Source organism: Zonotrichia albicollis, chromosome 19 (genome assembly GCF_047830755.1).
Source record: "Zonotrichia albicollis isolate bZonAlb1 chromosome 19, bZonAlb1.hap1, whole genome shotgun sequence".
In the NCBI taxonomy this organism is placed as follows: Eukaryota; Metazoa; Chordata; class Aves; order Passeriformes; family Passerellidae; genus Zonotrichia; species Zonotrichia albicollis.
Genome location: NC_133837.1, coordinates 10,823,250 through 10,850,509, shown reverse-complemented (window position 1 = coordinate 10,850,509; position 27,260 = coordinate 10,823,250). Strand labels below are relative to the sequence as shown.

Sequence of the window (27,260 nt, the reverse complement as noted above, 5' to 3'; positions counted from 1 at the left end):
TTTAAATATAAAAATCTAAATACATACTAAAAATGCAGACTATGAAATAGCAGTCAAATAAAATAATCCATTTATAAAGGCCCATGTTTATATTTATTACTGTCTCAAAAAAAAAAAATGAAACAAACAACCTCAAAAGAGAACCTCAAAACTGCACTAAGAAATCAGGAAAAATGTACTATTCCTAAACTGAATATTCTGGCAGGGAACAACAGGTTTGAAGGAGAAACTGTTGACTGGAGGCAGAGCACCAAAGGGAGCTGGCTCCTTTCTGTACATCAGCCTTCTAAGGGGACAGAATGTGCAGACTTTTGAAACCTGCTGATTTCCTTCCCTGGAAAGCATCACTGTTTTGAAGGACACAATCTTAGTCTGTGAAAATAAATTAAAAAATCATGATTTTGTAGCACATTTTTACTAACACAAAGATCAGGGAATTCGCAGAGAGATTGTTTCTTGGATACATTGAGGTGGTAATTTTGACAAATGGCTTCTGATGCACTTGTGTGACAGAGATTTTGGCTTTCCCCACACACAGCCCTAATTACCACATTAATGAAGGCTATGGCTATAAAGGAATAGCAGGGCTGTCTCTGCTAAACCTCCTTGAAACTCAGGCACAGAAAAACAAACATTGCCTCCCATATAAACGGCTGCTTTAGGAGCCATTACTGATTAATCCTGCGTATTCCTTCAGCCTCTGATGCCAGAGATGCCAAAGAAACCTTATCACAAGGGTTTGTTTGCACAGAGTAATCCACTAAGTATCCCACACAATACTCAGGTAGAGCAGGTAGGAATTAACTGGTACCTTTCCCACCCACCCCCCCAGAATTTCTGATGCTGAAACTGTTTTTCCCTTCATTGAACCAGCTCGGCCTAGACTGCCTTGTCCCGCAGTGACATGTATATTGAATACAAATCAGACAGCAGAGCTTTAAATCTGTGTTGCAGCTCTCATTTCCAATTCGAGAACTGTACTATAATCATAAGCTTCTGGTGGATGAAAGGAAATCAGCTCTCTGAATATTAGCTAATGCCACATTTGCAAGTCCTGAAGAGATCTGTGCTGTTTAAAAAAAAAAAAAAAAAGTAAAAAAAAAAAAATAGATCATTTCTGGTGAACCTATATATATGAATCGCTTTGTACTGCTGGAGTGATAGAAGCGATGCCTGTGCTGGGATTAAACCCTTTTCATCATAAAACCTCATCTGGTTCCGAGTCCAAGTCCATCAAACCTTTTCCCTTTAAAGTCCCGCCTTTGATTCTACATCAATTTATTCAAACCGCAGCTGGGTGGCTGAAAACGAAAGGACAGCATCATTTAAACCAACCATGTTCCTAACTTGAAAGAAGGACTATAATTAAAAAAATGGGCATAAAAGAATGGAAATGGGATAATATTTTTTAATGGTAGTTCAAAGGCCGACAGATGTCAGAGCCTTTGAAGATGTCAGTACACTGAGCAAGGAGTTGCCATTAAATAGTTTGCCTGAGAGGTGAAGCAGCTTTTTAATGACTGAAAAAGCCCTTGCAGACACATCCTTGTGTTTTTAATTTGTCAGAGTTTCTGCAGTATTTTCTGATTAATGACACATGATTATAACTGCATAGCACACATATTTTTATACTTTGTTAAATGAATACTTTATTCCACATTCCTTCGGTGCCAGATAAAAACAGGAAAGCTTTACTACAGAGTCTAAAACTATTCAGATTGCTCAAATATTTATGGTAATTTGAGGGGATTGGCCAGATCCAGAGCTTCTATGTGTTGCTACCTTTTGTTCTTTAATGGAGCTATTACTACTGCCACCACAATGTGCATGCATTAAATGAGCATGTGACCCAGTAATGCATTGTGCCCTTCTTGTGCCCTAAACAATCAGAGCTTTCATAATTCACTGATGAACAAAGTCATCAAATCAAAATAACATTTAGAAAAATCCTTGGGTCGATCCTGAACAATACAAACAATGGCTGCCAATGTATTGTAAGTGGAAAATAACTTTTCCAAGGGAAAAAGCATATTGCTAGGAAACAACATGTTCAGAAGAAAAACACCAATATTTAGAAATGCAGATAAAATCCCCATCTTGGGCTGAGAAGATGCTCCTGCAACATCCTTCATCTTTCTCTTAACATATGCAAATTTTTTCTATTTTCCTTACAAATGGAAAATGTAGTAGAGTGAAACACAGGGAAAATTTCTTTTGCTGCCAGGAAAAAGCTCTCCCATCACTGCAACAGCTTTTTGTGGAAGCCTGCCAAGCTGAGCAGGTACAGCCCAGGGACAGGTACAGGGCAGGGACAGGAAAAGCCAGCACTGTGTGCCCTACCTTGTATCACACCTCAGAGCATCACCCACATGAGAACACAGTCATTACAAGGGAATTTGATTAATGTGCTGCTCCTTCTGCTCTTCCAGCCTACATTCAGCTTGTAATTGGATCATAAATAGAAATGTGCTGGACTCAGCTGAAAGCCTGCAGAGATTGGAGGTGCTGGAGCAGAGCTTTGTGAAATGAGTTGCTGTTCTGCCCTGAATATTGACAGGATTTCATGAGCAGGAGCATTTGGCTCGTTGCAATCCATATCCATCAGGAATGGCTGTGTAACACCCCCTCAGGAGCCTCCTGGACACTCAGTGCTCCATGATCTGCAGTGGGAGCTGAAGGAAGCCCCAGGCCAGGGCTGCTCTGCTGCCTGTCCCAAACACTGCTCAGTTACCCTGCTGCAAAAACAAGCACTGCAAAGCTTGAAAAAGAAAAGAACGTGGCTGCAGAGAGAAAAAACATAATTCTGAAATGGAATTTCCCCACGTGTACTTATTGAATGGAAACAGAACCCTGATAGGAAGAAATGGTGGAGTTAGGATTCCACTATAAAGAACATGGAGAATTGGACAACTCTCAGCACAGACAATTGTATTCCCATTCCCAGCCTTCCTCCTTGAGTCATTGCACAGTTACCTTCAATGACAGTTTTATTTAAAAAGCAAAACAACCCCTAACCTAGCACACATCATTAGACCACTTGGCTTTATCATGAATCTCATGTAGATTTGAAAACTCACTAATTAATGTTACATTACACACTTCTGCCACTTTTCCTAGAAAACAAACAGCACGTGGGAGCAGGCAGGAAGCTGCTGAGCAGGATGGGGTGGAGCAGCCCCTGGAACACCCCTCAACCAGAGCAGAGATCATTCCCTCTTCCATCCCCATCCCAGGGGGTTGGACAAGTCCTGGATACCTGGTGGTGGGACAGGGACATGCCCTGGATGGAAGAAAGCAAAGGAGCAAGATCTACTCATCCAAAAGATGCTTGATGTCATTGCTGTACAGAAATCTGTTCAAAATTCCGTTATTATGTTGGCACTGTGGTAAAAATAGCAGAATAAAGTGTTGGATTTCAAGCAGTTACAGCTGAGCTGAAATGAAACTTCAGAGAACAAAGAAAAGGCACTTCTCTAAGCTGTGGGACTTCCTACAGAATTCCAAATTCATTACACAAACTAAAGGAATGTTACTCACAAAAGATGCATCAGAATTCTGAATAAACATCATAAAATTCTTCTAAAATGCGAAATATCAGAAATATGAGACATGAAAATAATGTTTTGCTACAAGCCCCATACAAGCAGACAAAGCTGAGCCATTCAGACTCTATCCATTAGAGGGCAATAATACATATACACACACTCAGACACATATATACACACAAACACACTCCCTTATGTATCTCAAACTGATTTTAGCAGGAAAAAATTAATATTTTCTGTCTAACATTACCAATGGTTTATTGACAGCTTGGGTCCTGTTCCCTCCACTCCCCCTGCACTCCCCAACAACGGCATCCAACAGATAAAAGGAACAATAACAAATTATTCTTTAAATTTGCTTTCCCATGAGGAAATCCCTGCAATACACAGCTTCAGAAGGCTTCCAGTCAGTTATCACCAAACCTGAGTAGGCTGAAGAACCAGCATGTCTGGAAGCATGGCAATCCCTACAAACTTTGGACAGACAAAAATGCTCTTCACATGCCCTTCTCCCACCTCAGTCAAACACTCTTCCTTTTCCTTAAAAGCCACAAGAAGCTTTGACAGCAGCAGCCACTGCAGGCATGGCAAGGGGCCAGCACTCTTCAGCTGTCTCTTAGAGCTGCAGACAAACCATGCAAGGGCATTTTTGGATGGATTTTGATATGATTTTTATTAGAGGCACTCAAAGGAGGCAGCTCGTGTGCTGTGTCTTCTGCTGCCCTGCTCCAACCACACCAACCTAGAGAGGAACCAACTGATAAACCTTGTTTCTCTCAGGTGCCCAACCTCCTGCTGCCCCCACTTGCAGCATCCCACAAGCACAATTATGGTACCAGCTCTCAGGGACAGAATCTGTCTGTTGTTCCATGTTCTCACTAACACAACAGGGACTCAGCCCCCCGAGAGGATTCCAGCAACACAAATAATTACCAGCAGCCCCTAAACTACTGCTTGTCAACATCTCATTAGTTACAGGACTGCTGGAGTTCACAGGGACACACAGGCAGCTGCATCAGTCCCTTAATGACCAGTAATTCCTGTGAGCATCCACACTCCATTGATTTGTGTTTGGGGTGGCATTTTTTTCCTTCTGTTTGTTTGTGAGCTTTTTGCTTGTTTTTGTTTTGTTTGGGTTTTTAAAAAACATATTACTCTGCAATTGCCAATCCCTACTCCCTTAAAAACAGCACTTCAGGTAACAATGGCATCTACCAGCTTATTGTTTTCATCAGCTGCTGAATAAATATTAATTTTATATTAAACTAGAGGTTTAATTGAAGAGCTGAATTTCATAAGATCCAAGATGAAGATGAAGAATAACACACTGCTACCCCAGCCAGGACACAGGTGCCCTCCACCCCAGAAATCCCTAAGGAAGCCAAATACAGCAGCTTCCTTCAAACCTGCCAGTGTACTCTGTGTTTGCAGCAGCTGCCTTTCCAAAAAATCACTTTCTCCGCTGTTTCTCTTTTCTAAACTCATTTTACAGATGCCAACACAGCAGAAAGCACAGTCTACAAAAGGACTCAAGCTGTCAGAGGTAACTTTAGAAGAATTCTATCACCTGTGTGGAAGATGGAGTTCACTCTTTGTGGGATTTTCAGATCTGTTTCAAGTGAAAACACTGTGTCAGAGGGTTTTGTCCCTTTTTTTTTGCCTTTTTTTCCCTTAAACTACCTTAGTGATGATTTTATGAACTCTGAAGAACAAGTCTAAAACCTGAAAATGGAATATTCATGATCAGGACGATATTTGAGGGGTCAAAAGTAAAGTTTTCTTATTTGTGTTATTTTAGGAGGACTTTCAGACACACGAATACAAATGACTCTGAGATATGTAATTGCAGTTTGAAATATATTGTTTTCTCCATGAAACAGAAATCTACAGCACCCCTGACATCGATTCCTGTCATTTTGTCATGATAAACACTCAGGTATTAAGTACCTTCCACATCATGCACCCAGGCATGATTCCAATTAGTGCTGAATAGAAGACAAAATGTCACCTTAATAAGCTTCAATTTGCAGAGCCTTTGAACACTGGATGATATCATCACTTTGCCAATCATTTCTTGTACTTTGGATGCTTTTTTTCCATCTCACCCTCCCTGTCAAAAGGAAGTCTTTCAAATCCACAGAAAGGGAAGACATGAACAACGTCAGTCATTGGTCTGACTGAGCTAAAAGATCCAAAAATGACTCTCCAATACATCAACAGAGAACTATGATGTGCACAATATTCCCTCAAAGCTAATTTGCTGCCAACATGTAGAGTAATTGGGGGAAAAAAGTCTACTTTAAAGTCATACTGTGAAAAATATTTTCTTGCATGAAATCAACACTAAAGCCCTTAAATCACTGTCACAGTCTGTGCCACTCATTCAAATGAAGAAACAGTTTTTGTACAGGTTGGGTGACAATCATTTCTTCAAAGGTGACTGGGCTGAGCTCCATACTGAAAATAATCACTGTGCTTTAAAAGAATGGATTTTATTTCTAGTTTGTTTCTTAAGAAAAATATTTTCAAAAGGAAGAAGGAAAATTGCAGAGCAGGTATGCACAGTTCTGTGAGCTGAAATGTCTGAGGCCAGCACAAGCCCACAGCCCTCAGCTGAGGACTCACAATGTTTTCTCTATCTGGAATGTCCCCAAGTGCAGAACCTAAAATCCCTGCTCTTATCTAGGTGTGAGGGAAAACAGAAACACCAAATGGCAGCAGAACAGACAAGAGATAATGCATCAGGATGGGAAGTGTGGAGCGATACCAAGGCTCACAAGGGCTCTGCAGGGCTGTGCCAGGGCAGCTGCTCCTGCCTGAGAGCCCCAGCTCAGAGGTGGGGATGGGAATGGGCTCTCAGAGCTGGGATCCTGCAGGAGATGCTCCCAGAGCACACACACAGCCAGTGCCCCACGGGCTGCACCACCCAGGTCCAGCAGATTCCTGGCACTGCACTGTGCTGTCCCATCTCCCTGCCTTGCACATCCCACAGAACCCAGCCAGGAGCCCTTTGCTGGCACCTCTTTGTCACCAATGGCTCAGAACTGGCAGGGGACACCCCCAGCCCTCCCTGTGTGGGGTGTGGTGTGCCCTGAGTCCATGGGGAACCTAAAATCCCTGCTCTTATCTGGGTGTGAGGGAAAACAAAAACGCCAAATGGCAGCAGAAAAGAGTGTGGGGTGTGGTGTGCCTGGAGTCCATGTTCTGGTGGGAAAGGGTTGGAGTTAGGTTAGGGTTAGGTCCAGCAGATTCCTGGCTCTGCACTGCACTGTCCCATCTCCCTGCCTTGCACATCCCACAGAACCCAGCCAGGAGCCCTTTGCTGGCACCTCTTTGTCACCAATGGCTCAGAACTGGCAGGGAACACCCCAGCCCACCCTGTGTGGGGTGAGATGTGCCCAGAGTCCCTGCTCTGGTGGGAAAGGGGCTGGAGCAGCTCACAAGGGCTGGAGCTGGGCTTGCTGGAGCTGGGAGTGCACACCAGGCATGGCACTGGGGTGGGAGCAGGGCTGGAGCTGTGCACAGCATTTGGCTGCCCCTCCATGGGATGGGACAGCAAATTCCATACTTCTGAGGCAGCAATGACTTGGAGGAGGTGCTGGAGAGGCCGGGGTTGGGCCAGTGGGGAAACAGCTGCAGAGATTTTAGTGGTGAAACACTCGAGGCTGTGTCTGTGCCAGCAGCATCATCCCAGCCCTGAAGAAACCCACCGTGGGGGCCTGGGGCTTGTCCCCCTTGCAGCTCCTGTCTGGGAAACAGAGGAAAACCAGAGGAGGCTCCCATTTCTCTTCCAGGCTAAAGCAGCATGTGGAGGAGCAGGCAGAGCAGTGGTGGGGCACTCAGGGCAGTGCAATTTGCCATAAGCATCTCAGCTGCAATTTGTTACTGGTTTTCCACTTGAAGGTTCCTTTATAAGACTTTAATGTGGGAGCGTGCAGAGCTGTATGGATGGGCTCATATTTCTCAGCTGACATATCTTCAGCCAAAGTATGTCAGCTACAGGAGAAGGCAAGGCTTTGCACTGGCTCTGGGATTTCTTCTTCCCCCATCAGAAACCACATAAAAGAAAAACACAAATAAATCAGCTCTCCAAAATCGCTATTTATTACCTCATCATGAAACCATCTACTGGACCCTGCAGTGGTATTGAGTAATATCATTACTTAAACCATAAAGAGGTCGTATTTATTACTCAAAATTGGGAAAATTAGCATCCATATGGATCTTATTGTTTTACGAGCAGTACTGCTGCCAAAACAAGTGGTGTTAACATTCCAAACTACAGATTGTCACCATTTCTCACCCAGTGTCTCATTCTTTCACTTGGCATTTAAAATACCTTTGAATTGAGGAACTGAGCAGATCATAGAGTCTCTCCTATCAAGATATATATCATTTAACAGCCAGACTACTGTTCAAAACTTGATTTATGGTGGCAGTGAGTGAATGGAATTAACATCTGATGACCTAAGGAAGAGAGACTAAATTGATTTTGGATAATCTTCCTTTAGAGAAGGGATTAGAGAAAAAAACACACTCTAAGAAATTTAACTACTTGATTTGCAATACATAGCACCTTAGTAGGTAATCACAGACAGGACACCCTAACCTCCATTCCTGGAAAAATGATGGTGTAAAAACTCCATGAAATTAATTTCTAAGCACAGGAAGCACAAAAGGGTCACTGGGAACAGCAAGCTGGATAAACCAGGGCAAGGAAGGCTTGAATAAAGTGATTGTCTCCTGCAGTGAAAGGGGAGAGGTGTCAGTGTCATTTATGATTTTAGCAAGGTTTGACACAGACTTTGCAGGGTCTGTACAGTCAAACTGAAGGGACACAGACTGGAGGGATGAGCAGAGACCTGTCTCCAGTGTGAGCAGAGAACTCACAGGGTCTGAACAGGAGGAGCCAAGAGTCAGCCAACAAGTGGCACTTCTCAAAGCTCAGATGGGGCTGACAGAGCTGAACACCTGCTCCAAAGCCCTGCAGGATGGACACAGCGACTGCCACACTGTGGATGGCATTTCCTGGGGAAGCAGCCAGTGTGCAGAGCAGGCTGCCATCCACAGGGACCTCAAACCCTGCAGGCTGAGGGATGGACCACCAGGAGCTGCAGGGAGTTCACCAAGCCAGGTTTGCTCAGCCTGGAGAAATGAACACCAAAGAGAAATCAATCTGCTGTCTTCATAAGGAATTATGGAGAGGACAGAGGCAGATTCGTCTTGAACCTACAGATCCAACTTTTAACAACAGATATTGCAGCTGCACATCCAGGAAAAGGGATTTCACACTGGATTGGTAAAGCACTGGAGCATTTGGCTCAAGAAGGCTGTGAAATCTCCACCAGAGCAAGTTTTTCAAAACTCAGCTGGACTTGGCCCTGAGCAACGTGATGTGGTTTTGAAGTCAGACCTGCTTTGAGCAGGAGGTTGGGCACGGTGACCTCCAGAGGTCCTTCCAACCCAAATTATTCTATGATGCTGTGAAAAAACTCCAGAATGAATGCTGGTCTCCCATTAGAGGATGTCCCTTCAGCACTCAGGGGAACCTTTGAAGTGGATGGCACTGCTGTTTTCCAAATTGCTGCGCTTGTTCTATGGACTAGGAGAAGTCAACTTCCTTCTATTCAACAACTGTCTCAAACACATTACAAGGTATCACAAAAAAAGCAATTTTCAAAAGAACTGAAAACCATTAATAAAGTTGGGAGCAAGCATTCCCTCCTCTGTGCAGCAGACATTTACTGAATTAGTTTAGTTGTAATATTTAGAACAATCCAATATCACAGAAACTACACTTGAAGACTTGGACACAATTGGAAGTAATATCAAGAAGCAAATTCAAAGCCTGGTTTTGCTCTACACCAGTTTCCACAAAGAAAACACAAGCTCCTTCAATCAAATCAAGGGATCAAGAGATGAATCAAATCAAAATAATGAGATTTTATTGTAAATCAATAATTTCTGCAGACTAACGCAGCATTTTTGCCTCTCTGCTTAGAAATTACATTACACCACCTCAAATGCTGCAGTTACTACCTGTTTGTACATGCACCTGTTTGTGCTTGATCATTTCAGGATTCCTTATTGTAACTTTAATGTGAGAAATTATTTCACACCATGCACAGCTTATTGTCTATTAGTGTTAATCATTCCTTGCAGCCATCACACACAAACCCTGCCTGCAAAGCCACACCTAGTGGATGTGTTAAAATCTGGCATAAAGATCCTTTACATCTCACTGATGAGTAAAACTGATCTCACTTCTATTCAGAGAAATTAATCTACGTTCATTAACATCTATGCAGGAAATAATAATTTTTCCTAATCAAGGACTGCTGGTATAAAATAAAATTATTGCCATACAATCTACACCCTGCCCCTAGACGAGTGAAATTATACGCTCCACCTTCAGCTGCCAATATTTAAAATGAAACAAAAAAGAATATAAAAAACACTGGTTGCAATGTTATAATAATTACCAGATATATTCAATTTCATATTATAGAAACAGAAAGTCCATTTTGCTGAAAAGAACTCCATCTCAGATTCAGAGTTCATATTATGTGATGAGCTAGTTTCTATGGCAACTGCTTTCTCTTTTACATACACTGTAGACAGCACAAAATGTCTGTTGTCTCCTAAGTTAACTTAACATTTTTAATCAGCAGATGACAATTTGTGCACTATTATGTATGCCTTCCAAAAATGTCTTTTAAGTATTTCAAGTGCTGGGCTGACTGAAGTATAAAAGGAAAGCGTGAAGTCACACCTCCTGCCCCAAATTCCTCACAATCCAACTTCAGTTCTAATGAGGAGAGTGAGAGTCGAGGAAAACACTGGAGACATCAGAGGTGATCACCCACTATGGCACAAGGACACTCTGAAGGGCACGTGAGGTGAGGAAGCGCCAGATGTTCACAGCTGGACCAACAGGTGCTGGAGAGGAGTCCCAGCCCAGCAGCTCCGCCAGAGTGGGACACAGGAACACAAATGTGCCAGGGTGGGATCACCTGAGCAGGGACAGGGATGTGCTCAGGAGACCCAGCCCCTGATGGAGACAACACTGAGCCTGCACTGCCTGCTCCAGGCCACAGCAAAGGCTCTTTTTAAACTCTTATCTCAAAGATTATCCCAATGCTGCAGCCCAAACTCTTCCCACAGCTCCCCTGCATTCACTCAAGTGAAAACCAGCTCTGTGGGTTCACAGAGCTAGTGAAATATTTGAGTATTTCCACAAGGAACTCTTGAATTTGACCATTTCCCAGCAATGCTGTGAGTGAAAGCCCAGTGTGAACATCTCCCTGGGACACAGCAGCAGATCCCTGATTTCAGCAGATATTCCCCATCAATGGGATCTACGGCAGCCCTGAGTCAGCAGACTGTGAACAACAACCAAGGAAAACCACACAAGTGCTGCAACAAATATTTGGTGCTTTAAATACTTTACATCAACAGTCATGTTCATGATCCTGGGCTGACTGGTGGTAAATTAAACATGCTGCAATATAGCCAAAAGCTTTTGTTTGGGAAAGGCTAAAAGGGAACGGCTGTCTGTCTGTCTACAGGAGTCTGACTGGCAGCCCAAGAGCCCCTCTCCAAGTAAAATACAACAAACAAATATTTAGATTGCAACTCCAGGATTCAGAGTGGCTGCAGAGAAAGCCTGCATTGCAAGCAGTGCATTTCTTCTCATGCCAAAGACATCTTCTGCTAAGAAAAGGAAAGGAAGTACAAGAAAAAAAAAAAAGAGTAATATAATTTATTTACTCCAAATTGTAAACAGAAGTGACTTCAGTAGCACTGTCAGCATCTGAATGTTTCCCAGGCTACCTCTATCTGTACCCTCCAGATCCCCTCAAGCAAATTGCTTCCACTGATACTGGGAGAACAACCATGTGGGAACTGGTATCTGGAGATATTCAAACAATTACATGAAGCAGAAGAGTTGATCAGTGATTTACCTGTAGGTAACAATAGGTTCTTTCAAATCAAAGTTGAAGAGAGTCTCCTATTGTGAGAAAAAATGCTCCCCAAATCCTTCTTATTAATTAGTGCAGTACTGCAAAGTTGATTGTTGCAGCAGTATTTGCATAAGGGCAGAAACTGGGCATGAGTTGGGGATTTAGCTATTACTAAACAAGTAGGTAATGTCTCTACTGGGTTTTTTCCTGTATTTTCTCTTGTCAATAGTTGTCAGAGCTCTGCAGCAGACACACAGCAGCACAGCCACCCTTCATACATTCATGGAGCCAAGATAAATGTCCTCCACTTGGCTGATACACTAATTATCTACACAGAACCACAAACATGTACCAAGAACCTGCTGGAACGAAATAACTACCATTGCTGGAATGAAAATAGTGATTGCTACTGGTTTTTTATTTTAACTCCACAGGCTCAATTAATTCAGACAAAGCTATAGCTGCAGAACGATTCTTGATCCCAAGTGCAAAGAAAGAAATTTCCAAAGAGGAGCCAGAAAAGAATGGGATGTGCTGTACATGGGACACCAGGGGAGGAACCGCTGATTTCTGAGAAGGGAAAGCAAACCTGCATGGTAAAGGCCAAGGGGATTATGGAAAGTTCACAAAGCAAGAGAGGAAAAAGGAAACAGATCCTTCAGCCATGGGATAACACCTTATTAACTCTTCTAACCACCTCCAGCCTGTTTGTCGGGGTTTTTTGTAACCAGCTCTCAATGTTTGCGTCCACACAGCTTCAGAGCTACCCAAGGCTTTTCTTCCCCGACCAATAAGGGTTTCTTGAGAGCCCCAAGACACCCCAAAAGACCAGTGATCTCTTAGAGCAGCCTCATTTTTGAGAGCACAGCCGTTGCCTGTTAAAATTAAACACCGTGACATCAGTGACACGCGCGGGCAGAACATGCCCGAGCGCTCCAGCTGCTCTTGACCCAATTACAACTGGATGAACACAGTGGCCTGGCCAATTACCTCAGAACAGAACCTGGAAAGAGGATTCAGCTTCCTCATGGAAACTTTCTTTCCTCTCCTTCAGTGCCAAGCGCTGTATTTGATGTTACAGGGGTACGTTTTATTTCTTCTTCTTGCCCAAAGGTCAATGGTGGAAGAAGGAGCAGGAAAATGATCCAACTCTGTACAGCAGCTGGAACATGGAAATCTTTGAGCTGGTTGAGGGCACGTGGCGGATGCTGGGGAGAGAAGGACATTCAAAGGACACAGGGGAAATATGAGGGCACAACTGGCACCGCAGACACTCAGCCCCTCCGCTTCAGTTATTAAAATTTCCTAACCTTGTTATTTCATTCCACCAAGCAAACTGGATATATATTTTGTGACCTGAAGTCTTGCTTCAGAAAATCACTGATTCCATGGCAAGACTGCTTGTATTAAAACAAAGAAAGGTCTCCACCATGCAAGGAGCTCCCTGTTTCGTGAACTGATAGATAAACTAAAATTACTTATGGAAGTGTGGAATGTATGAGCAAACTTAACAATGCTCTTAAAGAAAATCCAGATATCTAAATTAAACAGAAGTAGTGATTCAAAACTTGCCATTTAAAATAAACATAATCCTGCGTGATTAGCTACTGTTGAAAGAATAACAACATGATGGCAGTTCATAGAAAACACACAGGATTTAAAAGCCTACAAGAACACAGCATGGCATAAAAGCCTTTGTACTGCTTTGACTTTTATTGACCTACAAGTCAATTTACTCCTCCCCAAGCATTACAACCCCAGGTGAAAAAATCAGAGCAAGACTCCTAAAAATGGAGAAATCCAGGCGGAATGCAACCGTTACCCAGAAATTTATCATCGACACAAAAGGTGATACGCCTCAATCAAATTCCTTTCTTGGAAATATATTAGACTTACGCTTCACTAAGAAATAATATTGTTTTATTTTTAATTAATATCTGGCATGGCACTCAAATCTTAATTTTTATATTCTAGTTGAGATTAAAGTCTTAATAAATTTATTTATATTTGAATAAAATCTAATTGTTTTGTATAGTGTCTTTCACACCTATGTGAAAGTAGAGACCTTGGATATGCAATAAAAAAACTAAATTAATCTTTATAGTATTAGTAAAAGAAATTGATCTGCTGTACTCAGCCATAGCTGTCTTCAGGAATATAGTGAGAAATACGTATTTTAACCACATATATTAAGAAATATGTATCCGCTACTCTTTCATATGGAAAAGGATTTAAGAAAGACTTCCAGTGAATACCTTTAATAACAGTGCTTTCACATCATTCACCCAACACTGAGCAGATAGGTCCTTCAAACCCAGCTAGTCATATGTGATTAACACTAATTATTATTTAAATTTTTCAAATAACCAACCCAGCAAATCCACTTTTCATTTCGCCAAGCAAAATGGCCTCCGCTCCTATTTCATCTCACCTTTGCTGCAACACAAAGCACTCCTAAAAATTACTGCTGTCAAAGATGGCTCCAATTTAACAGGTTTTTAAAATGCAGTGTTGTTAAACAGCCATTAAATGAGTGGGTTACCTTTGTTTAGGGCCTGATAAATGTTTCATAAAGGATATTGGCCGTTAGTCACATCAGATGTCCAAAACACGCATTTTTAGCAAGCATATTTGAAGATTTAAAATAAAAATTATAAAAAATCTGGGCTATAATTCCATAAGAAACACCAGTGTTGTCTGTTGAGCTCAGTGCAAAGACAGAGGTGGATTTGAATACAAAGACCAGAGGAAGGAACGAAGAGCAATTTATTTTCCCAAATGGAAAAATCTGCGTCCTTGAAAGCTGGGAGAGTCTCACTAGAATTTAAACAAACAACAGCTCTTCTTGTCAAAGCAACTGCCTTTTCTTCCCTGATTTACATGTCATTCTCATGGCAGCAATGTTCAAATGACTGTACAGGGATATTCAAACTACAAAGAAAAGCTCTGTAAAAAGGCCAAACTCTGCTTTTCAGACTGTTCAGATTCCCCCAATAGCTGTGAAAATTCCCAGCTTTCCACAGAGCACCTGCAGTAGCATCGTTGATCCCCCTGCAAATAGAAAGCACAACCAAACTTTGGGCTCCAACCTCTGCCAGAAAGGACCCCCAAGAGCACAAACCAGAGCTGGACTTAGAGACGCCTCCCAATTCTCAGGATTTGCTGAAGAGAGTCCCTTTCCTTTTGTATCCAGTGTTACAGAGCAACAGAGGAACTGGGGTGGGCAGTGGTGTGTAGACAGAATAATTCTATATTTTTGTTCATTCCAAAACTGCCTTCCTTTAACGCAGGAATTACAGCTCTGCCTTTGTCCGCAAAGAATATAACAACGGCAGAAATGCAGGTGAGAGGAGGCTACAGTTCTGAAAAGACACTCGCATACAGATCCAGAGCTGAGATGAATCTATCTTGGGCCAAAAAGAAAAAATGCAAAGATAAAAACCAATCCCTTGAACCATTTAAGGCTTTGTTCGCTCTTACAATGCAGCGGAAAATAAAAGGCAAGGTTTAATTTTTTTTTTCAGAGGCCACCTGAGTATCCCCTGCCCAAGTGTTCTCACAAAGTATATCCCGTTTTCATTGGAAACCACAATGGTGGAAATGGAGAAATAAGTCCTGGCTTTGCAATATACCTCTCAACCTCCCCCAAGAAGCCGTTTGCTTCCTAATGGACTTCCTTAAGCCAGATTTCGATAGTCTGAGCCGTCAAAAGTAAAAAAAATCAACTGATTTCAAAAGTCAATTTTCAATTCAGTTTCATTTAGCTTCATTGGAGGTGTTAGTAAAAGCCACAGCCTACCAGTCTACAGGAAAGTAGAGTGAAAATGCCTCTTAGTCCGAGCCTAACATCTCCTAGGGAAGGTGGTGGTGCGCGGAAAACGTGTCACTAAAGATGCTTTACCAAAATGTCCAGTTTGGGTATAAAACAATCCGTGCGTGATAAGCAATTCTAACGCTGATCAGGAAAGATTATTTTCTGTAAACTCTTTAAAGTAGAAAATCACCTTAGTTTTTAGAATATTGCCATTGCAGGCCTTTTTAATACAGGCTCTTAGGAAAATATACCCCGCCGCCCTTACAAAATACATTGAAAAAAAGGCAGTAAGATGGTTTTTGAAGTGAAAACTCATAAAGATCATTTTCCATGCTGACAGTGTGCATTTCATCCAGAAGTTTGAAGAGTCAAATGCTACCTCAGCTGGGGGTTATTCTGCCAAATGGCTTCCAACAGTGACCACAGAGATGGAGGATGGGAGGGGTACGTGTGTGTAGGAAAATAAACGTGATGGTAAGCGACCCCAAACCCACATCATCTTATCAAACATCCGACACACGGAACCAAACGCACAATGCAAATCTAGAATACAAAAACTGAAACAAAAAAGACATGAACAAAAGGAAATAAAGCCATTTGTGAGTTACCTGCAGAGATTTAAAACAAAAAAAAGCACACGAACGAAGCAGATATAATTCACATGGATTTGCCCAGGAAGAAGAAAAGGAGGGGTGAGTGTGAGGGCTGGGGGGAAAAAGAACAGATACCTTTTTTTTCTTAAACAAATCCATCATGAAAGAAAATGAGACAAGATTATAAATAGGCCGAGTTATAGCGCACCATGGGATTTTTAATCTGGCTACCTGTGGTTTTTGCAGTTAAAGCCCTATTCAGCAGTAGGAAGGGAGGGGGGAAAGCGGAAAAAGAAAAAAAGGAAAAAAAAGAAAATCGAAATCACGTTTATGTGCCAGTTTCGCAAATGCTCCCCCAGCGAGCACCACCAACAATGCTGGCAAACAGGAAACACTCATTATCAGCAATTTCTAATAAGCGGGCGCCTTTCAAGCGCTATTGATCGTTACCTGGCCGTCTCGCTTCCTGCAGTCCTGAGTTTGGCTCTCGTGCTCTGCCATGGCAGCGCGAAGCTGCTTCTCCAGTTTCTCCATCTCCCGTTGATGGTCTCGGACCAGGCATTCGTGCGCTGTGTTGTGCTGCTGGAATAGGTGCGTCTTCTCCTGTTCATGCTCCAGCTTCAGCTCCACTATCTGATTGGACAGGGAGGAGTACAGTTCATCAATAGAACATCCTTGTCGTCATGACAACTCGTCTACAGCTTAATTTCCCCCTTAATTTCATCAAGTTGGCAATTTTATTTTTACGTCACTATTACCTCACCTCTTAAAAAGCCACCGTTAGCGTGACAGAATTCCTCCAGACAATCCCAACAATGGAGACAACCGAGCAAATCCAGCGCATCCTTACCCAATTTGTTGGTACAAATGTCGGAAGCGTACGAAAAAATAATATTAAAAAAAAAAAAAAAAAAAAAAAAAAAGGGGAGGCATTGTCGCATTGTGTGGCGGGTGCCCCCGTATCCCGCTGCTGCTCCTCACTCAGCAGGACTGAGGATCCTAAATGGTTAATAGGCAGCCTGCTCGCCCCTTCGCTTAAGTATACACACACACAACCCCCCACCCCAGCAATTAAAGCTTTGCAAGAATTCTTTATGATTTCCAAAGCGAACGCTCTTCCTGCGATATTCCTCAACGCTGGCGCATAGAGTTGTCTTTTTTTTTTTTTTTTTCCCCTTAAATAAAAAAAAAAAGAGCAAGAAAATTATAAAAAAAACAAAGCTCTATTATCCCGTTGTCAGCTACGCTATCCCAACATAAACAGATGTATGTGTTCCAGAAGGGCACCTGCTGTGCCGCAAGCTTGCACCATGATTTCATAAGAAGCCCTCTATTCTCAGGAGCCGTTCCCAGTCCGCACCACACTGGATGCTGTGACCTTGGCCACTCTTAGCCTCTCCCCGCTTGCCTGAATGGCAGCCTGAGACCAAGGGCCTGGTTGCTGCAGCTTTGATATTAATCCTCCCGCCTGCGCACAAAGGCACCCTACCTGGCCTGCACACTGGAGCGGCCAGGCCGCCTTTGAAGCAGGTGATGAATAGGGACGGCAGGAAGCCGCTTCCCCACTGAACTCCGGGCCACACAGCTGCTAAGAACAGTCACTTGGATTTTTCTTCAGTTTTGGTGGATTTCGGAGAAGGAGGAAGGGGGGGAAGGAAGAAAAAATAACAAAAAAAAAAAAAAAAAGAAAAAAAAAAAAAAGAAAGACAAATCTCTTATCGTGAACATGGTGGGGTATTTTCAGCATGAGAAAGGAAAGAAAGAGCGGACGGGAGGAGCCGCTGTGTGAGCGCCGAGAGCGCCCGGCACCTTATCTTAAAGCTGTAGCATTCAATTCTGGAATCATATCAGCTGGTTGTTCAGCTTCCGCGAGGAAAATTTGAAGCTAAGTTGAAATAAATTTTTTAAAAAAGGGCATTTTCTCAAAGTGCAGATCAGCATGTTGCAAGCTTAAAAGGGAAACGTGCCATCCATGCTGTGGTTGGGAGCATCCTTCCACAAACGGAGCGAGGAGAAGAGCAGATGCAACACTGCACGGTTTAACGTATCTACATTATTTAATAACACTAAAGAGCTCATTAGGAGGTGCCTCAAGTCCCTGCAGGGGTTAACCCCTCACACTTTCCAGGCTGGGCCTGGCATCCTCACACCAAGTTCTTTACGCCAGGTTTTTGCCCAAGGTTTCTGTACAAACCTGGCTTCTCTTGGATGCTCACGGTGACCATCCTGTGCCTAAGAGAAAAAGCTGTTGCTCCCTAAAACAACTGTAGACCCTTTGCCTGATTTAGAAGAAAAAATGTTTAGTGTTCCTTCATAAATAAGACCTGATTAAAAAGTAATCGTGTCAACAGGAGAGGCCTTTCCCTTCAAACATTTTGCTGTCTTAATTATTGGGTTTTCAGCTGGTTGTTCCATGTAGGTCTGGATTAAGGCAGTTTGCTGTGGAAAGCTTCAGTTATTGGAGATGTCACTTTTTTGCCAGAAGACAGGGCAGCAGGCAGGGAATGTGACCCAGAGGGAGCAGGGAACACATCCTGCTTCTCCAACTCTACACCTTTATCACACCAACCAAAGTAAATTGTTTTGTTTAGTAATCTCTTCTCTTCTAGCATTTACAGACACAAAGATTTTAATTGAATAGGTGGAATGAGCTAAAGGTCCTTCAGTAGGAGGGGTGTTCCTTCAGCTCATCCATGGGAAGAGAAAGGGTGGTACCTTTCTCTTGAGGTGTTTTACAAGAGGAAAATTTGTTAAAGAAAAGTTTTAAAACCCTCCTAATTTAAAGCTATGTATTCCCCACAATGGTTTTGGTTTGGTACTTTAAGATGTTTCTGGCAGGGAGCAGAGGTGGAGGAACAGGAGAGGAGAGAAAAGATGAGGACCAGAGCATTCTCATCCCTCAGAGGCCTCCACACCCATCTTCCCTAATGAATATTAGCAGGTATTCCACATTCCCAACCAACAAAATAAAGAGCACAAAGTGACTGAGCAGCCATTCCCTGCCCTGGTGAGCACTCCCTGAAGCTCCTGCTCCCCTCAGAACTGCTGCCAAGCACTATGGCTTCCCTTCCACTCCCCCCTCTCTCATTCTTGTATTTTTATTGGGTTGTTTTTTTAAAGGAAAAAAATTAACATATACCAAAAAACGGAAAGAGAAAATCCATGCTGCTTTTCAGCAACAACAGGACTTCACCACAGCAAACTGCATGAAAATTGTATTAATTCTTCAGAAACCAGACAGATTCTGTCTCGTCTTTGAGGTGGAGAGAGCCTTTATGAATGATATAACAAAACCACCTCCTTCAAAAATTCTGTCATGTGGAGATCTTGCTGCATCCACCCCTTGATGCTGAGCACTTCATCAGATCACATTCAAGTGTCTGCTCCACTCCAGCACTTCAGTGTCCAGGGACAGGCACTGCTAGGTGCTATACATTTCAGCCAGACAAGCAACACGACGCTCACAATGGGCATTAGGGGCGAGGCTGAAAGGAAACATTCATTAAATAATCGTGTGTGCCCTATTACCATAATCACAGGGCATTCATTGTGCCTTGGATGTTTCCTCATCTTGTTCTCTCAGAGATGAAAATCTCTCATTCCCTTCCCTGTGCATCTGTTTGTGTCTCCAGCCATGGCCTGGACACAAAATCAAGCAGGAATGTCTGTCTGACCTGAGAGAGCCTATCTTACCACTGCTGTTATAACACAAATATTTTAAAATTATGATCTCTTCTTAGCTGAATTCTTCATTTTTTGTTTCCACATAGTGTGATAGAACACTATTCAAGCAACAGCCAACAGGTGATTTACTAAACTGTCATCAGAACTACACTATTTATTTTAAATTTGGCTTTTAATGACACTACTTCTTCTAAATTTAGCTTTTAACCAAAATTTAAACTTCCTTATTCTTGCAGAGAAAAGGATGTTAAGAAGAAAACAAAATTCTTAACAAAGAGCTAAAAAAGATTAATGCAAGAATAGTGACAGTCTCTTGTTGTTCACTCACACAAAAAGATGCCAAACAAATCTGGCAGCGTGGTTTGTGCCCAGGCCAGTGACAACTCAGCTGGCGAACACAGGCAGATGGAACTGCACTCACAAGGGGAGGTGCTTTAGGACAATTTGCTAAAACAAGAGACAGTCTAATGCAGAGCCAAGGTGAAATCCTGCTGCTGCTAGCACGCCTGAAGAACAAAGATCGACAATAAACAGCCCACGGATGGCAGGAGATGTTTTCAGAAGCCAAAGATTTGTAATTTAATCAACACCAGCAAATACCTTTTGAAAGTCTCTAATTTAGACAAGGCCTTCTACTACCCAGCTTTTACATCACATGCTAACTTTAGGCTTTTCAATTTTAGAACAATTTCAACTTGTTCTCAAGAACAAGCACGCCTTTGAAATTCTTTTTAGAGTCCCCAAAGGAGGGAAAGGAAATTAGTTAGCTCACTACCTCTTTGAAAAATGTAACTGCTACAATAAATATTTGACACCAAAGTATGAAAATTCATGTAAATTTATGTCCGCAATTCCAGAAATATTTTAAGTAACACCTATATAAAATATGGTTTTGCAAGGCAAGATGATTTTATAAGCACTGTTTTGGCATGACTGAACTGAGGGCTGGAGAAGCCACCAATGCATTGCACGTGTCACTGAGCTAAACTCACTCTGCAGCACACCTACAGCACGTCTGCTTTCTGCATTTCCATCCTAAAATCATTTCAGTGCTTGAAAATCAGGATTTTACATGATTACCCTGCCCCAGCCTCTGCCCAGGCAGGGCACAGGACATGATGTGTCCCCAAAGAACAACTCCAGCAAAATGGAGCATTTTGTGTCTCCTAAGCCTATCAATGAACCTGCATGTTCCATGAGGATATGGGGATTACCCATGCCTGCAAATGCTGCTGCTGAAAGCAATCTGATCCAGCAGCCTGGAGGAGTGAGTGCTAATCATGCTGGGGTCTGCTTCAGCATAACTTTGGGCAGAAAAGGAGCATCTTCACTGCAAGTTAAGGGAGAAAACCAGAACAGAGCTCCTTTACAGCAGGTAAATTAAATGGATTTTAATTTACACTTTTTTTGGGGGAGATTTTTCTGTAAGTTGAAACATAAAGTCTCCCAAGATATAAGGGGTGCAATGAGCCAAGGGCAAATGGGATAGTGAAAAATACATTACCACACGTGGGTACTGTATATGACTTTCTATTTCATTGCAGGCTGCAATAATTTAATTGGCATGACTGTTGTTTTCTGTAATACTTACACCTTTTCACCAACCACTAATAATTCTTTTTCAACTGCAAACTAAAAATTGCAAGAAACTTTTTAAAAGAAACAAGCCGATCTTTAGCCGAACTGCAGTTTGATTTATCCTCCCCTAAAATAATGCAACTGAATGGTCTCACTCTCACTATATAAAATTATATTCCTGATCTATACATTTTTACTCATAAAGGCTTTTTAGAATTTTAATATTTTTAAAGTATGAGCAGCACAAACCCCACCTCAATCATTCCATCTTCCCAAGCTTCTGGCATGAGTAAATTTGGTTTTAAATCACAGAATTGTTTGGGTTGGAAGGGACCTTTAGAGCTCTTCTGATTCCACGCCCCTGCCATGGGCAGGGACACTGTTCATTGTTCCAGCTTGCTCCAAGCCCTGGCCTTGGCACTTCCAGGGATGAGGAGTCCACAACCTGCGTGGGCAACCTATGCCAGGGCTTTACCACCCTTATATGTAGAATTTCTTCTTAATATCTAATCTAAACCTGCCTTCCATCAGCTCAGGGCCATTCCTCCTTGTCCCATCACTGCATGCCCTTGTGAAAAATCCCTCTCCAGCCTTCTTGTAACATTATACTGGAAATGGAGTTGCATGCCATGATTAAATCCAACTTGGTGCCACGATGAACATCAGGAGGTTCCTCCCATTCCCTTCCCTCCCCAGCCCACCCACACCACCAAACCCATCGCAAAGAGAAATATTCCTTTCCAGCTAACAGACCTTGAGCCACTGCAAACGCCTGTCTGCAGCAGAATTTGCTGTGTGCAGTCTTTGTTTAGGGATTCAGTTTATCCGAGGACCTCCTTTGAACACAGAGCTGCCTGCCCAGCCTGGCTGTTTACCGCAGGCACCCGTTTGTGTTTCTGGAATCGCCTCCCTCTCCCTCCTCCCCTCAAAGTGGATTCTTTGACTACACAGGGAGCTCAGGCTTTCAACTCTGCATCACACACGACTCAGATGCCTGAAGGAGACCGTGCAAATACCCATCTGTCTGGTTAACAATTCTGTAAACAGCAATGGCACCATGAGAAGATTTCCACCCACTCTTCACTTGGAGGTTAAACTCGTCTCCTTTTCCCATTTGTGAGTTTTAGCTATAAAGCAAAAAGTTGATGTTGATTGAAGAAACTATTCCTCAGATATTCTGCACAAATGGTATTCATCTGTGTCTTAGGATGGTTCAAAGGAAACGTTTATGCATCCTAGATTAATTTATTAAATGAAATTTATGCAGCTTGTTGCCGATGACATGAAAAATTTAGAGCTTCTACCAACGTGCTCATTTGGCCTCCTTGCAAGAACAGACTGTATTTCAATTATCTTCGAGTACAGACAAAGAGGAGAGGAACAAAGCTTTTCACAAAGACTCTCTCCTCACAACTAAACCAGCATACTAAAAATGGATTGTGGATCTCTGAAAATAAATGGCCAGGTTAAATGAACAGCTAAAAAATGCTTGGGACATGGGTCTGTCCAAGGAACAGCAGGTTTCAAATCGGGCTTTGCAAGTGTTTCCTTCACTTGGGTGCGTAACAGATTGGTAAAAGAAGCTAAAAAACCAGAAAATTAAGAATGAGGCCAGAAGGGAAGCCAGAATGGAGGTGCAGGAACTCCTAACAGAGCAAGGGTATGGGGACAAAGCAAGCTGGAGGTGGAGCTTGTTATCTCCATTAGTGTTAATTACTAAGTGAATGTTTTGCCTGAGAGAATCTCACTCTTTTCTTCAAATTAACCTCACTAGAAAGTTATAAAAGACAAAAAGATCTACAGAATATTCTTCCTCTCCTCTCAATAACACTTTTCTCTGCTCCAGCACACTGCTAAAACAAGAACAGTGTCCCCAGCAGCACCTCAGATGTTGTCCTTGCTGCTGGCAGGTAACATTACAAACCTGCTGTTTTTCACTTTTAACCAGCTATTTTGCACTTCTTTACTTCACTTCTTTTATTATAAAAGGCATATTTAAACTTAACCACACCTTTGTCTTGCTGCCAACTTAAAGGCATTGTCTATTGGCTTGTCTTTAGCATGATTTCAAAGTGATTTCATTAAATAGCCAGGAACATATTTCTGAGGGTGTCTCTTTCTTCCCTATTTGGATACACAGGACAAGATGACAACTCTAATTTCTTCATAACTTTTACAGAAGTCAAAACCCAACAATAAATGTCACAAGAAAGGATTTCCTGAGATACAGGGTGATTCTTCAGCTATCATGTAACAACTTTCCACTTTCCTATGGAAGCATGAATAATTACTTTCAAAGGGAATAAACACAGTTAAAGATGAACCAAATCAAAAGGATTATTTATATATTTAGGCTGGCATTTAATCTCAGAGAGTATGGCCACAGTTCATCAGGTAACCTCATCCTGCTATCACAATAACTCAAATGGTTTGCTACTGATGGAAAATAAAATTTCCTAGGCTTTGGCTCTCTTACTAATCTTGCATCTCATTTATTTCACATTCACTCAGTCACTTCAGCAACTGTTCACAGCAAACAATGGGTGTAACAGTGATCACAGTTATTATTAATAGTTTGGGGATTTTTTAAAGGACAAGCTAATGTCATTTAAGCATTAGAATCACATTGAGTTCACTGGAAGTGTTCCATTCTCAACAATTTATGAAAATCTGCTTGAAACAAAGGTGTGCATGTACTTGAGCGTGCTGGGGAACGTCCCTGCATGAAGCCCTGTCCCATCTCTGCCATGGAACCACCACTGCCCACGAGAGATGTGCTCTCAGACAGTGCTCAACTGACAAGGATATGGGGAAAAAACCCAGCAAATTCCTTAACTTTTCTGTCAAATTTCACTAAAATCCATTACTGAAAAGCCCGGGCACATGATCTTTCAAACATTTGGGCTCACAGAAGATGAACTCGTCAGAAACACTTCCCAGGTATTTTGAGCTGGATTGAGGATGTAATTAGAAAGTCGGGGGGAAAAATGAAAAAAAAAGAAAAAAGGGAGGGGGTGCAAAAAACCAAACAACCTTTCTTCCTGTGCTGACAGTGCCATAAAGCCCAACTACAGATACTGCAACCATTTCAAAGGCAGGAAAGGCTGAGGCCTTCACTGTGCTGTCCACTGGCTTTGAAGTGCCGCAAGCAGCTGCTCCCAGCAGATAGGAACTCTGGTGCTGCTGGAGTTATTTTTTTTTTTTTTTCTTCAAAATATACTTTCAAATCTAACAGCTGCAAGTAGAACAAAGTTGAGCTAAAGTATATTTAAAGAAGAAAAAAAACCAGCCACCAGTTTCTCTCTCTGAGAGTGTTCTCAGTGGATACTTCAAAAGCAAGTGGCACCGAATCAGATGGAACTGGGACCAGGAGGGACATGTGACAGCTGAAACCAAATACTGCAAGATCCAAAAGTTCCTTTTTGCTTTATTAGTGGATTGGAGTGCACTTGAAAAGTTAACAAAATATTAACTGCTGTGGTTTTTTCCAAATTATTTTTGAAGCAAAAGACAATGATAAATAAATATCAATTGTATGTAATAAATATCAGATAAATATCAATGTATGTCTAATCTGCAGGCAGAGCAATCTTTCAGCCCCACAATGAACAGTCCATGTTCACACCAATACTTGTTTTGAAATCAGGATTCTAGCAGAGTCCTGTGGTGTCAACCATTCAGATAAAGCAGAGAAGTGAAACCACTGCTCCAAGTGCCTACACTCCCAAAATGTCTCTCAGATTGGAGAACTGGATAACACATCAGTTAATCTGGTTCTTTATTACCAATCTGATTAAAATTATGGACAACTGAATTGTCCAGGTTGCCATCAGTGCTACCCTTGCCACTCACCATAAAAGCCAACAAAAATAAATCTGGGGCAACTTCCCTTCCCTTTTGATGTCTAAACTTCATTTTTTCAATTAGATTCAGACACTTGAGGCAGAACATCTCAAAGCAATCACTACATTTCTCAGGTAGCTAAAATATCCAGGTTTTTGGTTGAGTGTCTATTTCCAACTGGAAGTCTGCTGGAGCCCTGTCAAAATGTATCCCCACTTTGAATTCACTGCTCTATTTAAACACTTTAAATCAGAGTGCTCCTTGCCAAGTAACAACCAAAGAAATATGCAGTAAAACAAGGCAAGGAAAAGTCTGCTTTAAAAAATGGTTTAGGAGTTCTGAAGCATAAATAGAGAGCAGTGCAGAGAAACAGAAGTTGGAAGGACTGAAAGGAAATTTTAAGAGTGGAAGAACTGAGCTCATCCTGCTCCGTGGTGGGGCTGCAGGGGCTTTGTGCCTCCCAAAAGAACCTCATTCTCACTGATAACCCCTGCAATCGGCAGGAAGGGCCACGTATTCTTCATGCTCACCAACTTTCAAAGAACATTCCAGATGAAGGACAAAGAGAAATAAATTTTTAAAAAGGGCATAAACAGGATTCCACTGAAAATTCTTCTTAGGCTCTCATTGTTTAGCTGTTTAGGGCTGAAACCCTCGGGTTCCAGTGATGCCTCATAATGTCTCTTCTTTCTTACAGTAAGAGCAGCTATCCTGAATAAAATAAATGGGAAGCAGTAAACATCTCAGTGAAAAAAGCTTTCACTGATGTTTACCACAACACCAACATTGCTACAGAACAGATTCACAAAAAAAAATTTTAACTCTCATATTAATTTCTTGCTTTGTGGGTTTTTTTGACACAGTCAAATATAGGAAGACACATAAAACCAAACCATGACAATATGAGACATTGTCATTTGCCTTTAGTGTGCAAAGTCAGCTGAATATTGGCAGAAAATTTTATCTATGGCTTGGGGGATGTTACAAGGGATATTAAAAAAAAAATTTACCATTTGTAGGTTGGAACAGGAATGTTGTAACTCCTGATACACTGCAGGTTAGCATTTATCTCTACAGATTAAAATCTGGGATGGGAAAATGGCAACAAAATCTTTGAATAAATGCTTACTTGGGATTTTAAAGATGAACTACAAATTATGAGAACTGCAAAGAAAAAATGTGAGCCAACCATATCCCTAAACTGATGTGAAAATATGACTAAATAAAAAATTCCTTTAAGGCAGATATCCAACTGACCCTGACACTCCCATCACCCCCCTTTCAGCGAGTCCCTGACACACCAAACTTCCTCACCTTTCCTGCACAAATCCCCAGTATCTCTATTTCTGAATCACTTAATGCAGGAATCATCATAAACAACATCTCCCAGTTAAGCTGAACACCTGTGAGATGTCCCTCACCCTGCCAGAGGCCAACGTGTCACCTCTGTCAGGTGGCAGCACAAGTGGTGACGCTGCTTTGATCTGACCCAACAAAATCCCTTCTGTTCCAAGAGCCACACACAAAACACACCATTGTTCCTCCCCAGCCCAGAGCAGGGGTCTCTCAACACCTACCAAAGTGATCTTGTTCCTAAATTCCCTGAAAAAGCCCCTTCCAGATGGGCCAGAGCAGGCCTGGCTCCACAGCCAACCGCAGCGTTTCATCCTCTCACGGCACACAAGATAAACAGAAATGAAACCACACTTCCCTGCTGGAAATGCAAGCTTAGATCCACACAAGAACAGTGATAAGAGAGAACTTTCATGGATTAACCACCTCATTCCTACAAAGTACTAAAAACCCCCTTTCAGTCCTTCAGCAGGTGTTACCAACAAAGGCCACTTTAATTTCATGACCAAGAACCAGCTCACACCGTGTCTGGTGCAGTTCCTCAGCTCCCAAATCTGTACCATGCAATAATTTCTCTCCTTCTGCTTCCCCCCCCTTTACATTTCACAGCAGTGCTGAACAAAACCTTCTTGTCTCCACCCAAATGTTTCCTGAGTATTTCCCAACCCTGAAATTACACTACAAAGAAGAAAATCACGTTCAGTGGGCCAAAACAAGCATTCATACGAACACTCCCCGTGTCAAAAATGATAAAAAGAATAAACTGCTGTTTCTTGACAAGAAGAGAAACAGATAATGTGTTAAATAATTGAACCTGGTGATTATGAAAATAGGTGTTGCCACCTGTAAGCCTGGGAAACAATTTGAAAGAGTCAGAGGTACAAAG

General features: G+C 42.1%; 1 protein-coding gene across 5 annotated transcripts in view; it reads right to left on the bottom strand.

Annotated features, from left to right (window-relative positions):
* The window catches only part of CEP112 (centrosomal protein 112), a 199,014-nt gene that overhangs the window by 108,757 nt on the left and 62,997 nt on the right, over positions 1 to 27,260 (bottom strand). For all 5 annotated transcript variants that reach the window (XM_074555134.1, XM_074555133.1, XM_074555132.1 and 2 more), the window contains exon 20: positions 16,367 to 16,549. In XM_074555134.1, coding sequence (XP_074411235.1) covers positions 16,367 to 16,549 — 183 coding nt within the window. The remainder of the gene's footprint in view (positions 1 to 16,366; positions 16,550 to 27,260) is intronic.